Source organism: Anser anser (assembly GCF_964211835.1).
Source record: "Anser anser genome assembly, chromosome: 9".
Classification (NCBI taxonomy): domain Eukaryota; kingdom Metazoa; phylum Chordata; class Aves; order Anseriformes; family Anatidae; genus Anser; species Anser anser.
Genome location: NC_139729.1, coordinates 9147618 through 9163781, shown reverse-complemented (window position 1 = coordinate 9163781; position 16164 = coordinate 9147618). Strand labels below are relative to the sequence as shown.

General features: G+C 36.5%; 1 protein-coding gene across 9 annotated transcripts in view; it reads left to right on the top strand.

Moving 5' to 3' along the window:
• Positions 1 to 16164, top strand: part of CLSTN2 (calsyntenin 2) — a 342914-nt gene that overhangs the window by 259619 nt on the left and 67131 nt on the right. For all 9 annotated transcript variants that reach the window (XM_083849241.1, XM_083849245.1, XM_083849246.1 and 6 more), the window contains 2 exons: positions 2220 to 2369; positions 13736 to 13921. In XM_083849241.1, coding sequence (XP_083705367.1) covers positions 2220 to 2369; positions 13736 to 13921 — 336 coding nt within the window. The remainder of the gene's footprint in view (positions 1 to 2219; positions 2370 to 13735; positions 13922 to 16164) is intronic.

Here is a 16164-nt window from a genome sequence, read left to right as displayed (position 1 = left end):
TTTTATTGATTACCCTTTTATTTGTGGATGAGATGCAAATAGGAATTTTCAGTCTGTCATCTCTAAAACATTAATTAGTCTGTATTTATAGTACTCGCCGTCCATCTACTTTTTAATCATATTGATTAAATTGTAAAATAAAGTAGCATAAAGTATCAGAGGTAACAGAAAAATGGAATAATTAGGAAATCAATAAACTATTCAGTAGCATATACCAGACATCCAAATGACCTTCCAGAATAACACCTAATAGTCAGAATCTTTGTAGACCAAATCATAAAAGACCATAATGAAGTACAAATCTTGGAAGATAGATTTAATGAAATGTAAATACATTGTATGATTTCTAAATCTTAGAGGACAGCTAACGGGCCAAACAAATTCTAGCAGTCTGCTAGTGTCAACTTAGCCAACTTTGGTTTCTTGAGTTCTCTCTGATGACTGTGGACTAAAATAATGCCAAGGAGAACCAAACAGGAAAGTATAAAAAATTCATGTAAAATGAAATGCAGAAAGGAAAGAACAACTGAGCAGATGCTAAGTGAATAATTAAGCATATAGTGCCAGTTTTGCACCAAATCCTCTTAAGCAGGTACTAACGAAGCAACTCAAGACAGTAAAATGGGTAGATTAGGTTTCTGTTGTTTTGCTAATTACTAACTCAAAAATAATTAAGTAGTTGATCCTGTTTGTGCAGTTGGATTTGTGTTGGGAAGATGCATGGCAGGCTTAAGAATGCCTGGCAAGGTGCCTGTGAAAGAGAATTAAGGAAGCTGTAGGATATAGTACTGTTTCCATACTGTCCTTCATCAGGACTTTCTGCTGCTCCATTTGAGATACAGAAGTGGTGATAGGGCTTTTCCCATGCTGTGCCCTGTCCAGGTGTGGCCTCAACAGTGCTGAGCAAAGGGGGAGGATCACCTCTCCACCTGCTCTTCACACTCCTCCTGATGCAGGCTGGGATCCGTTGGCCTTCTTGGCCACAAGGGCATACTGCTGGCTCAAGTTTAACTGGTTGTCTGCCATGACCCCCAGGTCCCTCTCCACAGAGCTGCTCTCCAGCAGGTCAGCTGCCAACTTGTACTGGTGTCTGGGGTTATTCCTCCCCCTGTGCATGACCCTGCACTTGCCCTTGTGGAACCTCATAAGGTTCCTCTCCGCCCAACTGTCCATCCCGTATTCATTTAGATGAAAAAGAAAGCAGTGTCAATGACATACTTTGATCAGCACCTGTTGGAAATCAGACCACTATATTTTACTAAATTTGAAGATCTGGGTGCTCCTCAGTCCAGATTTGGCCCAACTGATTTTGCACATCTGTACTTAAAAGCAGTTTAGTGGAGCATTTGTTCAGAGTAAGCCTTCAGAGAGATGGTACAGCAGCCCAGTGCAAGCATGCGACATACTCTAAACAGTCTCAAATTTTGGTTTGAACAATAAGTGCATTTCAGTGGAAAAGAACATAATTAAAATGCTGAACTTGTTAATTACATGAACATACGGGTGCACAGTAATCTTCCAGTCCTGGAGAAATACTCCGAGAAAGACCTTTCCTTGTGAAAGTTATTTCTTTGATCCTAAAACAGGTGATTTGTCACCTTCATACATGTGTCAGGTTCAGCAGATAATTTGTTGTAGAGTTCTGTTTTCCATGTGGTAGCTCAGTGCTGTCATATCAAATACTGCTGAGCATTATGTAGAAGGCGATTCTGCACCTTATTTTTAAAACCCAGGGAAAGGGGTTAAAGGACTAAAAATTTCTCTGACTTAAAGGGTAACAACTTTAGGGAGGAAATAGGCTGGAAATATATTCAACAATGCAGCTCAGGAGTGCAAGGTGCAGCTGCCACATTAGGGCAGCGTATTCTGGGAAGATGTGGAAAATAAGGTTGCATCTACTCATACTTTAAATGCAAAGATGGAACTACTAAATAGTCTAGTCTTCAGAAAACGTTGTTGCGCAGATGTGTTCTAATTCAAATATGTCCAAGTAAATCCTTAGCATTAGTAAAGAATGTTATAGTTTGCCTAATAACTTCTTTATTTGTCTGCTGGATAGAAAGAAAGTACTACCCACTCCTTGTAATTGTCCTGCCTGTGAATGTCCTATGTGCTCCAAAGAGCTTTCAGATTACATAACATTCATGGTTAATCAGCTATTATAATCTATATATGCTTAGACAAGAATTGCTGAATGTTGTCTTGTATTGATTCTATAGGTAACATCAGAAACACTGAGAAGCTGAACTATGATAAACAGCATCAGTACGAGATAATGGTAACAGCTTTTGACTGTGGGCAAAAACATGCAAGAGAAGATGTCTTAGTACGAGTTAATGTAAAACCAGTGTGCAAACCAGGCTGGCAAGGTAAGGTTTAATAGTTTATATATTTTAAAATTATTTTTCTTTTTTAGTATTTTTTCTTTGCCATTTTTTCCCCTCACACACACAGTAAGGAGAAACTATGGTGCTTATTGCAGTGGTATAGAAAACTGTTGCTATTTCTTTTGCTTACTTTATTCTGAGCCTGTTAAAAATGTGCATAACAATCCCATAGTTGGTTAGATTTGCAGTGTTTCTTTAGTCAGAACCAAAAATCAAACACAAAGAAGGCTGAATATACAGAAAGGTTAAAAAATGTTTATGGTTTGCTTTTCTCCTACTGCTCCTTTGAATAAACCTTTTGGAGCCACCATGACAAGGTACTTTTCCTGTCTGGACCAGAGGATTTCAGATTATATTGTTCCAATATGGAAATGTCTTCCGTATGCATGCACAAATGCATGAGTCAAGGCATGCTCAACCAGTAGTAGGTATGAAAGGCATGTTTTATCCAGATTACTGTCTTTGTATTGAGAAATTTCAGTAGGAATATATATATATATTTTTAAAGAGTTTTAAGGAGCTGCAGTCTACTGTCTAAAATGGTGAAAACCCAGATAGTGATATACTGAGAAGAAGGAAAAATTCAGTTTGGCTGTTACATGTGAAGGCAAATTTGTTGAGCAAACCCTAAGAAAGAGAAGCATCTTCTTTGTAAAGCGAGGCACCCCCCTGTCTAGAGGATTTCACACTGGCATAAATCTGTAATATAATTTCATTTTCAGAGTCTTCATTTAAAATATTTTAATTTCTCAGGAATGTATTAGCTGCCTCCACCCCCCAAGTATTTTGAAGAGCATTTTTATTTAGTGTATATATATATATATATATATAAAACATTTGCATATCTTAAACAGATCTTATTGTTCAAAAACTCATGACTTATGCTATAAAACCAATACAGTATCTTTACACTATGGAAATGTTCTGTTCCTACTTTATGGAGTCATTGCAAATGAATGAAATATACATTCTAGGTTGGAATTTGTATTAGAATGGGTGCAATTGTCGATTTCTAGTTTCCACATTATTTCCACTTGAATATTTTATTAACTGGATAATTTTTGCAAAGAGGCCTCACTAATGATACATTTATACTACCCACTATTGTCATATTTATTTCATAGTTCCAGTATCAAACATAGTATAGATGGTTATTGATGGTCCCATCAGGTACATATAGATAACAGGTAGCCTATAAAAGTAATACAAACAAACTCACATAAGGTTTTTCATTTTTGTTACGCTTTGTTTATCTTCAGTTGTGTGAAGTGCTTGCAAGCCATTTGAGGTTTTAATGCAAAAGCTGGAATTGAACTATTATTTTATGCATACAAAAATTATACTTTCCTAGAAGTCAGCTGTATGTTGGTTGTTTGTTAGACAAACTTTCAGGTATTTAATATAAGGGGCTGCCAGGTTGTAATTTTTAATGTGTGATGGTAGAAAAATAGACTGCTCATCCTGTTTGGATTAAAAAAGTAAAAAAGGGAAGGAAACAAAAAACCTGAGGGAAAACAGCAAACAGGGAGCAACATCTCTTAAAAATAAATAAATAAATGTAATCCATGATAGTTTCAAGCAACTTGTCTAAAGTTGCTTGAATTTGGGCTTTCATTGTGCTTGAATTTGGACTTTTTACTTCCGTGGCAATTTGGCACAGTCTTTCTTCCTACTGGTCTGACAAAGTTTTATGTCTTAAAGTTTATCATAGGCAGGGCATAAATATCAAATAGGTTCTGCTCTAGCTTATTCCATGCTTGTTGAATTGTACTTTTCTACCTGTCAGAAAGATGCCTGCTTCGTTTCACTGGCATGTCTCCATGTTGAACTACACACAGTGCAAGTGGACAGTACTTGCCTACTCAGGGTATAAGGTCCTTAAGTAAACAATTGGGTATATGACATTAGTTCTTAATCATCACATCATTAATTATAATTTGAAAGATGCAACGTAATACTTATATACAGAAATCTGTACATTGCTTTTAGAGAATTTTCTATGCCTACTTATTTTTAAAGGTGAAGATAGTTGCACAGGTTGTGGTGTTTTTCACTTTGAACCAATATCTGTAAAAACTGTCACTAGAAAAACAAAACAAACAAACAAAACCTTTAGTATTTCCAGTACTTAGAGAGTACCTACGCTTACAGTGTTCCTACTTCCCTGTGTCTGTCACTCTGTGACCTCTCCACAAAGAGGCAGCTAGCAGGTATGCTCCATCATCTTTGCAATAATGATATATTAGAAGACTGGATGACTAGGAAAGGTACAATAGTGTTTTGCTTGACAGAAGAGAAATATTCTGAGCCTTTGGCTATAATATAAAACTTGACAAAATATGATTTTTTCTTGTTCTTCAGTGTTAGCTTGAGCAAATAAATACTTGGAAATTCACTTTTATAACAATAGCAGTTCTTAAAAGTTATTGGCTTTAGTAATCTGAAACACTGTGCAGTTCTTCGCATGAATATCATGAATAGAGATGGTCTAATAAATTAAATGTTAGAGGTTTCAGTGCCATCACAGATGCCCTTCAAATAACCTCCACTGCAGAAGGGTGAGACAGTGAAGACTTGGTGTACGCAGAACAACATACAAAAAGATTCCTGTTTCTAGAGGACAAGTCCATATGACAAGAATGTATAGCAGAGCAAATAAGACTCAATAGGGCTAGGTGCCATCCTTTAAACAATTTTCCTTTTGACAGAGAACAATTCTAATAGCATTCAATGTGTCATGCTGAACAACTAATATGGGGGGGGCTGGCCGGGGTGGGGGGACTAGCTGCTTGGGAATAGGTAGGGCATCGGTCAGCAGGTGGTGAGCAATTGCATTGTGCATCACTTCTTTTGTACACCATATTAGTAGTAGTACTATTATCATTATTATTTTCCTTTCTTTTCTGTCCTACTAAACTGTCTTTATCTCAACCCACAGACTTTCATTTTTTTCTGATTCTCTCCCCCATCCCAGAGAGGGAGGGAGGAGGGTGAGTGAAGGGCTGTGTGGTGCTTAGCTGCCAGTCAGATTAAACCGCAACAGTCTAGCATCTACTTCCCTAGTCTTTGAAGATGAACATTAATCTACCATCAACATTCTCACACAGGCATTTTTGGTAAATTACAAGCTCTTTTAGAAATAAACCTGACCCAAACTCACATTGGGCCATTCTGAGCAGACTATTCCAAAATGGTATTGGTGTCCTAAGGAAGCTGAAAATTTCTATTTATCTACCTAATAAATTGACACATTAACTACTCTCATTAGATGTTTTTATAAAGATACTGCCCATTCCTTTTAAAGGCACGTAGGTCTCATTAAGGTGACGTAGGGCTTTGCCACCACCAAAAGGCATATTCCTACCACCTCTTCCATGTTGACTAGTCATTCAGAGACCACAAAAAGTTCACAGCTTGATTCTCCTGCTGAAATATAGTCTCCTTTGTTCAGAGAAGGGCTGCTTCTCTTTTAGTAGTGGAGTGATCTTAGATCACTTCTGAATCCACGTACTTCATAGATAGTATTTGCAGAAGGCACTGTGAGTGATTTTTAAAATGGTATTCATGTGGGCTTTCTAGTAAAACCCGATTACAGAGAAAAAGCAAAACTGTCTCTGCTTTTGCTCTTAAAAAGGAGAAAGATGATTACTAAAGCAATTGGTTATTGTGAGGGAAAGAGAGGGGTTTGGTCAAGTACAGAAACCACACATGAGAATAATATTCCTAGTCCTTAGGAACCATTTCAGAGACCCAAATATTTTCTGTAGTAAATGTAAATTTACTTCTCTTCTTGTTGTGCACATACCTAGCAGTTTAAAATGCAATGCTTTTGTTGTCTTAATATTTATTAGATATTTGCCCTTTTTTTTTTTTTTGAATAAAAGCTACTGCTTGATGCCACTCTAGTGTTGGAGCTGCTGTGCATGCATTAGCCGTATGTCCTTAAACCTGGGGAATCATAATGAAATGCACATATTGAGCCGTTAACTTGAATCAAGCTATTTAGTGGAATACTCGGTCTTATCTCTTTTAGTCATTTGAAAATTAATGGAATTGGTGAGTACCTCTAGTTTGGGGGCTCAGAATTTACATATGTTTATACTCATTTGCAGTACTTCTATCATCATTGTTCTTCTTGCTCTGTTTGCTTACCAGACGTACTTGGAGAAAGCCGTCATGTCTATTTCAATCTCACTTTGAAGATGGAAACAGCTTTTCTCAGCTAATTCTATGTACAGATTACAGCTAAATACATCTTTCATGAACATGGGATTTTCATGTTTATTTTACCATGGTCTTTTCCTAGAAAGACATTGTGATGTATAATCAGACTGGTGGTTTTTTTGGTTTTTTTTTTTTCCTGGATATATCAGACTGGTGTTTTATGGGCATGCTGTTAACTTAGTGGAATCAGCTCTTTTCCCATGTCACATTCGTTAGTGGTGACACCAGTTCACTGAAGAAGGTCCTGAGAATGAACTGGCACTTTGTGTTATAACCACAAAGTGGTTATAACTATTTCTATAACACCAGTTCTCAAGGTCTTATTCTGTGCTTTGGATATCCTGTTTCTATATTGACTTCCAATGTAAGATTACCTTCCTGTTTCATCATTAACAAAAGTAATTAATACAGTCCTGGTTTTGTGTGAAGATCAGGAATAGAAATGTAAAATAATCCCATGGAGGATTCACAAGAATCCTTACTAGTTACTTCCCTGTGTACCACAAGCTTTACTTTTTCTAGAGTAACCCACTGTTGCCCTCTTTAGAGAATTTTGTGCATATTACACTTGAAATACTAATGCCTGCCTTCTCCATCTTAAGATATAACAGAAAGCATTCATTTTAGACATATTTCTAGATTCTTATGTCCATATACCTCTTTGGAAGTTCACTTCCTTTGTTCACTTTTCTACATGGGGGTGGGGGGGTGGGGTGGGGAGGAGAAGGAACAGAGGGACACTTCTCATTGCAAGTTCTCCATGAGCTTCACTGTGGCAATTCTCATTTCACTGAGAAATTTCTTACTTCTAAGATGTTGCTGATGGGTCCATTGTTGTGTTTTCTCTACTCAGGAGAGAAAGCACTACCGAATATTCAGCTAGGTTTGAGGCTTTTCCCTATGTTTTATTTACTCTGCATGTTACTACTTCTAAATAGTCTTTGCATCATGGCCTTAATAAACTTGCCACGCAGATTTTGACATCCTCAGTTCGTTTGATTTCAGTGACTAGTCCATGTAGTCTTTCAGTCTGTCTTCTGGAATTTGAGAACATAAGAGAACAGAATCTTGCATGCTATTCAGTAGAGAAGTTCCCTGGAATATGAAGATCCAAATTCTAGTTACAGCCTTTGATCTCCAAGATTAGGAAGCTGCCTCTTGCCATAATTACATCATTTTTCTGGTAGCTTGTCCTTCTGAAAACATTTGAAGTCTCTAACTACATCTAAACCTGGTGTCAAGGAGCATCCAGAGGAGGATTACTCCCTAAGGAAAGGCAAACCAGGAGCCTAATTGTAGTAACAGAGCCAGCAGAGCCTTCACCAGCCAGGGCCATCCCCATAACAGCCAGGTGAGGTGAACAGCACAGACCCAGAGATGGGAGCCATGTTCAGCCAAGAGCTCAGATCCTCAGGCAAGTTCATGTTGAGGAGGCAAGTCCCAGGAAGTCAATCCATAGGTCAGGATTAGGATCAGGTCTCTGATCACTGTGCAGGTCCACAGCCATGAGGTCAGGCTGAGACCAAGCCAGGAAGTCAGCCCGTGGGCCAACAGCTGGATAAAGGACATCCACAGCCAGGTTATGGGTATGTTTGTGGTTGGACGGGAGAGCAGCACTCCTACAGGAACTTAAGTTGGGCCAGGACTGAAGTCTCGGGGCTGAGCTTAAATCTGTTTAAGGTCCTGGGCCCATGGGTGTTAGTGGAAACCCCAGGTGAGTCTTATGGAGGCTCATTAGGGCTTATTAGTAGACTTTGAGCCCTGACACCTGGGTTGTTGCAGCAGATACCTATTATTATTCAAATGCAATCTCACACCAAATAATTGTTTAACCTTTGCTGTTTTTCCTGTATTTACTTTCTCATATGATTATTTGGTTATGCCAAGTCCCCACCATTAGGATTTTTTGTTTTATCACTCAACAGTGTATTCAGTATCATATATCTCCAGTTCAGACACAACAGTTATTTCACTGTGGTTTACTAACTCCTGCAAGAGCAAATTTTACCCCTGTCCTGCACTAGTTCAAATTTCTCTCTCTCCCTTTGTTTAAAAATAAAAAATAAAAATCAGCATGTTGCAGAAAGAGAAGGTGTATATAGTTGTTTACTTACGCTTATGAGTTCTGTACTCAAATCTCTTAGCAAACCATGGTGCCTCAGCACCATGGAAGTTAGTTTCAGTCTTCCTTTGGCTATGGAGAGGCTTTAACTAGGTCAGACTTTCTGATTATCATTTCTGTAACAAGTCACTCATCATATTTAACATCCATAAATTTGTATGTGGCATCAGATTTAGTGGTCTGGTCATTTATATGTTGCTAGCTTGTATATTAGCTGTAAAACCTAGATTTATTAGTTTTTTTATTATTCTGTCATAGCACTAATGGTGCTGGATGAGTAACAGAACTTTAAAGATTATTTTGCAGTGTTGGTTAAAATTGTACGTATTTTATGTGTTCATACATATGTGTGCTAGTGTATGTATATATTTACTCATATATTTATTCTTATATATGTACATATGTATATTATATACACGTTTGTTAAAACAGAGGAAAATACCATTAATCAAAAATTCAGTTCCTTCTAAACACATCTTTTTCTACCAGATTTTCCAAGAGCTTCTTCAAGATAGTTTTGAGATTTTTCTAGCATGAGAAGCATGGTCCTAGCTGATAATTAAATATTGCTTTGGTTTGGCATAATTTCTGCCAAACTTTCCTAGCACAATATATGTGTGGAAGCAGTTATAGGAGCTGTGGCGTCCCTTGCAAAGTTGCCTACTTTATTCCCAAGAGAGAAAGCAGTTCTTTCTATCTGTCTGACTTTCTGACCCTTTAAAACTTAGCAAATGGTTTTCAGGGAATGAAAACACAGTGACATTGATGGATCCTGGAAATAGTATTCTGCTGATGTTTACTAGCTGATTTCTGGCCAATTAACTAGATGACAACCTACCAAATTCACTCATATGTACAATGATTGATTTCATGAATGGGAAACTGCTTAGCCTGAACAGACCTGGTTAGTTTAGTAGTTCAGGATCTTCACAGAAATGAAGTTATTTAACAAAGGGACAGGCACGCATTCACAATAGGTCTTCTAACTTTTCTTCTGAGATGACAAAGCATAGCATATGATCTGTTTTAATGCTAATGATATGTTTAAAATTAAAATGATAATGTTAACACAATTTTGTTCACCTGTAATCTGTGTCAGGAAACAGCATTCAGAATTTTGTGAAAAATCTTTTGCAAGGCAGAAATTCCATGTTTTACAAGTAAAAATTTTCCTCTTTCAGAAGTTTTGAGGAGGGTTAATCAGGAAGTAGGATGGATAAGATGATTGCTTTGTGTGTCTTTGCATTTTTTTTCCAAATAGGAAAATAAAATCCTTGGATTTTTATTTTTATTTTTTATTTTTTTTTAAATTGACACGTTTATATGTGTATATATGTATATGCATGTATATGTATATATATAAATATAAAGAAAATGCCATCCAAGGGAAACTACACAGGAACTGTTATCCATGTTTGTTTTGCTAAAAAGAAAGAAAAAAAATCCTTATCTTTACTTTGAAGTGGAAATTCAAGTACAAAGCATTGCCTAGCAGTTTGAAACTGGAAAAGAAAAAACAATGTATTGTGCTTCTGATTTATGACCTCACACAAACTATACATTTACATTATTCCGTATGGAAGTCTGCAATACATCAGTCGAAATGTGCTTAGCAGAACAATAGCCGATCTGGTACCACAGGCTCAGATACGAGGGATGAGTGCTATTGGTTAGCTGATGTGTGCTGTGTATTTCATGCAATTATTTAAAAGAAACAACATTTCATATGTTGATATCTTGACTAGGTGGTGATAATTTTATTTTAGAAAAATCTGTGCCAGATGTCAAGAGTTTGAGAAACAGCCCTGTGTTTTATGCCAGTAGATCAAGTCCCTGAATGTATAAACTGTTATTAATGGCAAACCAAGGTTTAAGTTAAACTTCAACGAGTCCTTTCTCTTCTTCATAGTAGGTGCCTGACTATGCTATGTTTTGAGAATCCACTAATGTTATCGTAAATAAAATCCAAGTCAGCATATTTAGATTGCAGTAAAAAGCAAAGCCTAACAACAACAAAAAGAAAAGTAAAGCCTTAAAGTGCTTATATGGTCTTAACAAGGCTCTAAGAGCTTCTGCAGCATCTTGGTGCTAGTTTCTGTGAATTACCTAAAGGAAAAGTGCTGGCACCGTGTAGTCAAAAAAAAATTATCCTGAAGAATACACTCATTTTCAGAATATCTACACAAAGATACCGTGAGTAGCATATCTTTAGATCATCTATTACTGTCTCACAACAAATGTTTGCAGATAAAAATATTAGATGGACTGTCAACATTCCCTGAATGGGAAGTTCTTTTAGAGCCCATCAGATTTGGGTTGACATGTTGGGAGAGATGTGGTCCAGTCTCCGCAAGTTTCACTCCAGCGTAGAACCAGTATTGCTCCTCACATCAGCCTTTACCCACCTCCAAATACTCATTTGTCAGCTTCTTTACTGACTTCACTCGTGGTGAGTTGTAGAGAGTGCTGGCCTCAGCTTCAACATCTATAGGATGCTGAAATGCTATGGGGACAGATTCTGTATAAATAAGACACTCTTTTTGTAGCACAGCTATAACTACTTTATGGACTGTCCAGCCATTGCAAATATTATATATAATATAATATAATTATATATTATATGTGGGGGGATCCTTGGCTGACTTCCTAAATCCATACTCACTTTCCTCCAGTGAAAGGAGTGCAGGTGGGATTTAGGATGAGGATTAGTCTGTAATGCTGCAGGGGACCAATGTACAATGATATTAGTTCAAGTATAGCTGAAGTTTTACAATTTAAAGCTGAGAAAAACGTAGGTGTGATTTAGAATATTCAGGGTTTATGATCTCTGGGTATGAATTATCACTTTTGCCAAGTAGAAAGGTAATACTGTGAAATGAAACACTTCTTCTAGTCCAAGAATTCATGCAGCAGAAACAGAGGTCTACCGTTACTCTTCCCTATCTGTAGTGGCATTTTATATAGCATATTTTATATAAGACATTCTTCATATAACTGCAGTTGTGTGCATTTTCAAATAGATATGTTACAGTTAATAATTCAGTTATATCTGACATACAATAATGAATATTTTGCTTGAGTGTCAGTTAATTTGTGAGAAGCAAGAAAGTGGCTGAGAACATGAAAGCTGCTGAGGTAGTCAGAAATGTTTCAGGTACATATAAGACACTGTTTCTCTTGGTAGAGGATTATAATGCTTTAACATAGTGAATAAGAGAGTAGGAGCAATAATTCATATATCATTAGCATTTGCTCAAAACGGCAAATTATTTTTATCTTACGTATTTGAAAAATCTACTCTTCTTTGATTGGAAAAATGTTAACCTCGAGTTTCTGGAATGGATAGGAAAAAGAAATTTGTTATTGTAATGATGTACCTTATATGATACTTGAAATTTTATGGGAACCTTTTAATTTGACAATTACAGACAAATGTATACAATACTGCACATAAAATCTAGTTTTATACAGAATATTATTACCTGAAAATTGCTACTAAAATAGTAACTCAGCTGATGTATGCACAGGCAGTGAAGTAGTCATACCTGTCTTTTAGTCAATGATGTACATGACCTAAAGATTTTAATAAAATTAGATGTAATACTCCATGAGGTCTCAGCTTCCACATGGGAACAAAATGCTATGTCATTACCATTTGAATTACAAATCACAAAGAAAATCTGAGAGTCCAAGTTCTGAGATTCAGACTGTCAGCATCCCATCCTCTTTGTCTGGACTCTGGACTAAAGATTGGTCTGCATTTCAAAACATTTGCCTGGACTCTCAGATGCTTTTGTAAATTTTTAATCCAGTAAAAGATGATGGGGTATTTAGAGAGCATCCTTTTTCAAACTTTCTGAAAATGAAGTCAGTTAACTCTTTCACCTACTAAATATATCTATATGATTAGTTTTCCTTCCAGTGGTATTTAGAAAGAAAGTTTCTGTACATTTGCTTTAAGAGATTTCATTGACTGCCAGGGCCTAGAATTTTTCCATTTATGGAGTCCTCTTTTACCTAGGACTTAAAAAAAAAAAAAAAAAAAAAAAAAAAAAAGAAAAAAAAAGAGAGAGAGAGAGAAACTTTAACACAGATGTACACATTAGGTAGCAGAGCTGAATATAGTTTTGTGACTTCAGAACAATTAACTATTTATATCTCTGTTTTAATGCAGCATTCTTATTTATATTTCATAGCAAGTTGGCTACAGTTAGCTAAAACATGAACAGGAAAGATACCTGAAATTCATGGTTTTAACTGATGATATTTGTTTGGGTTTTCTCTGAAGCTGGTTGTAATTAGTTAGATTTAAAAATTAAATGCTTCTGTTGAGAAACATAGTGTCATGCATGCCATGTCCAGGCAGCTGCCTAGGGCAGGTGGTTGTTTGAATGTTGTGGGCTGTAAGACATCTGCATAAACACAGATTAGCCAGACCTGCCTGAAAGCGTGGGTAGTCTTTTCATCCGTAGCTTTCAGTCACATATATTTTACAAAATTAAGAAGATATCTGAAGACAAGAGGTGGCAGTACAGATGTGTTATATTAGCTTTTGGACACAGTCGAAAAGGACTTATGCATATAGCCAGGTCATTGGAGATACTTCTTCTTTATCAAAAAAATATGAAATTTTACCAAACTAGTGGAGCCAAGAGCTTTCTCTCAGTAGACCTAGCTTGTAGGCTGTCACAGGGACATGGACAAACTAGCTTGCAGGCTGTCACAGGGACATGGACGTTGGAGACTCAGACTGACACCTATTAGCAGTTATGTCAGGATATGTAGCCTGTGTTTGCGTGACGTAGCGATATTACTTTATTGAGCTTGATGCTCTTCTAGAAAGAGGGGCAAAACCATTTTTTTAGAACAGTAACTAGCTGATGCCAAGTTCAAAAAAAAAGATTTTTATTTTAGCCAGGGACTTTGAGAGCAATATGTAATTTAAAATTGTATTCTTTTCACCTTTTTAATCACTTTTGGATCTCTTGTTATGTTTTTCCAGACTGGAACAAACGTATTGAATACAAGCCTGGTTCTGGCAGCATACCTTTGTTTCCCAGCATTCATCTAGAAACATGTGATGGACCAGTTTCCTCAATACATGCAACCATTGAATTGCAGACCAATTACATTGGAAAGGGCTGTGATCGTGAAACGTACTCAGAAAAATCTCTGCAGAAACTATGCGGTATGTACATGGCTTTCAGTCAATATAACAATAATATTTTTTCCAGATAAAGAGCCAATTGTGACCTATAAGCATGCAATACACAGATTTATCTCAGCTGGTTCATTTTTGATTGTAGCAATGAAAATCAAAGGATTGTTGATATTTAACTGGTGCTGTATTCTTCTTGTGTATTCTGTCTTGTGTTTTAGTCTTCCTCACTCTGCTTTCTGCTCTGCTGTTAAGTACTGTGCCAGAACAAAAGCAAACAAAAATAAAGGCACATTACAGGCTATCATGCAAGGAAAAATATTTAAGAAGCACATGAATTTCAGAAAAGAGACATCCTGATGGAGAAAGACTTCCTAATTATTTTATTGCCTTTTCCTGCTTTTTGATAACGGTCTAAAAGATACAAATTCATATTGAACAGTAGATTAAATGCTTGAAGATACTGCTGTATTTTTATGACTTTAAGGGTTATGCATGTGGCAGAACAATGTGCATATATTAAGTCAAATACTTTTGCTTTTTGAAATCTACTGTCTTCTCCTCTAAAATCCCATTTTCTTAAAGTCCTCACCTGAAGCACTGAAGGTGTGGAACATAGATTCTCCTCTTCTCCAAAATACATCTTTCATGGCTTCTTTCTGTTCTGCAATAGCAATTGTGCATTTTTTTCCCCCATTTACTTGTGTGGCTTTTGGATTGGGATGCTCAGCTGTCTGGCTTATGTTTGCTTTGATAACCACACAACAGTGTTTCAAACATAATGAGATCAATACACTAACCTTTAAGAAATAAATTTGCAAATGAAAGTTTTCAGCCACTGTTTCCAAATTGTTAAAATGGAGAGCCGATCCCAGGGGAAAGTAGTTTGCACTTATGATTACCAACTACCTGTAGAGATTGGGAAAGTGAGGTAAAGATGAATTAGAGTAGTAGAATTCTCATAATATATTTTCAATCTGAAAAACTAACCTTGCACAGTTTAATCTTGTATCTCTGTATCCAACTGATTGGGATCCTAGAAAAACAGGAGAAAACCCATTTGGCAGCTGTATTCTGGCATGTAAGTAAAATGTTAGCATTTTAAATAAAAATAAATACGTAATAGCTAAAGTCAAGTACTTCTGCCACCTCTAAGAACTTGTGTTGGCAGCAAAAAGAACATTGTTTTATTCCTGTTACAGACCTGTCCTGCAAATGGCACAATCATTCAGAGCAGCTCCTTACTAACATAGCACTAACCTACTTAGATCTGCTAACACTGAAGGAGTAGAAAAGAGAATTTCAAATCTCTCTCTTTTTCCCCAGAATAAACTGGATGTTTCCCCAAACAAGTCAAACTTCAATTCAGTCGTGGTACCGTGTGTAGGCCTAATCTGGTGAAAAACAGAATAGTCAAAACCATTTCTGCAGATTTGACAGTTCCATTGTAGTAGCTTTAGGCAGCATGTGAGCTGGTGGGCTGATGTAGTGTCTAACAATACTGCTGAACTTCTAGTTTGAACTTAGCATATCTGTGAAGGAATAGAGTATTAAGCACTTGAGAAAACAGAATGTAGAAAGCATATATAAATGGGGGAGGGATGAGTTCTCATTGATGAAAGAATATTTTTTTCTCCAAGGTTACCATATCTTCACAGAGAAGTATAGGCAGGGTAGAAACTGTTAATAGGACTTTGATAAAAAGGCTATAAATGAAAGTGAACTTTACAATAGAATTGCATCAGGACAAGTTTACGTTTTGGTATTTGGTATTTATTGCCATCCTTACTGTAGAGAGAACAGGTTATCTTACGAAAGCAGGTTAAATTATTTCTGGAAATAAGTTTTCTTCCAGAAATGACCTTATTTTATCTAATGGTTGGATAAATAAATTCTTTGAGAAGGAAGAAAACCCTGCACTTTTTTTTTTCCATCAGTGAATCATCGTATGATTGCAGAGTGCAGAATTGAATGATCAGAGACATATATTCATCAGTGCCATATAAAATGCAAGATTATAATCAAGGATCCAGTTTAAAAATCCCATGCTCATTTCTTAATTTATCAGTTGGAAATAAAGAGAATTCGGATGCTAAGCAACAGGCATTAAAATTCATATTTTTATATGACTGATGGTTTAACTCTGCCTTTCAATACCCCAGTGATTTGTAGTCACTTTGACAGTAAAGGTGGGCAGTTTTAATGATTAAATTACACTTGAATCATTTTAAAGTCAGGGAGCTATTAGTATTTTGCCTCAGAGCATTTTAGGA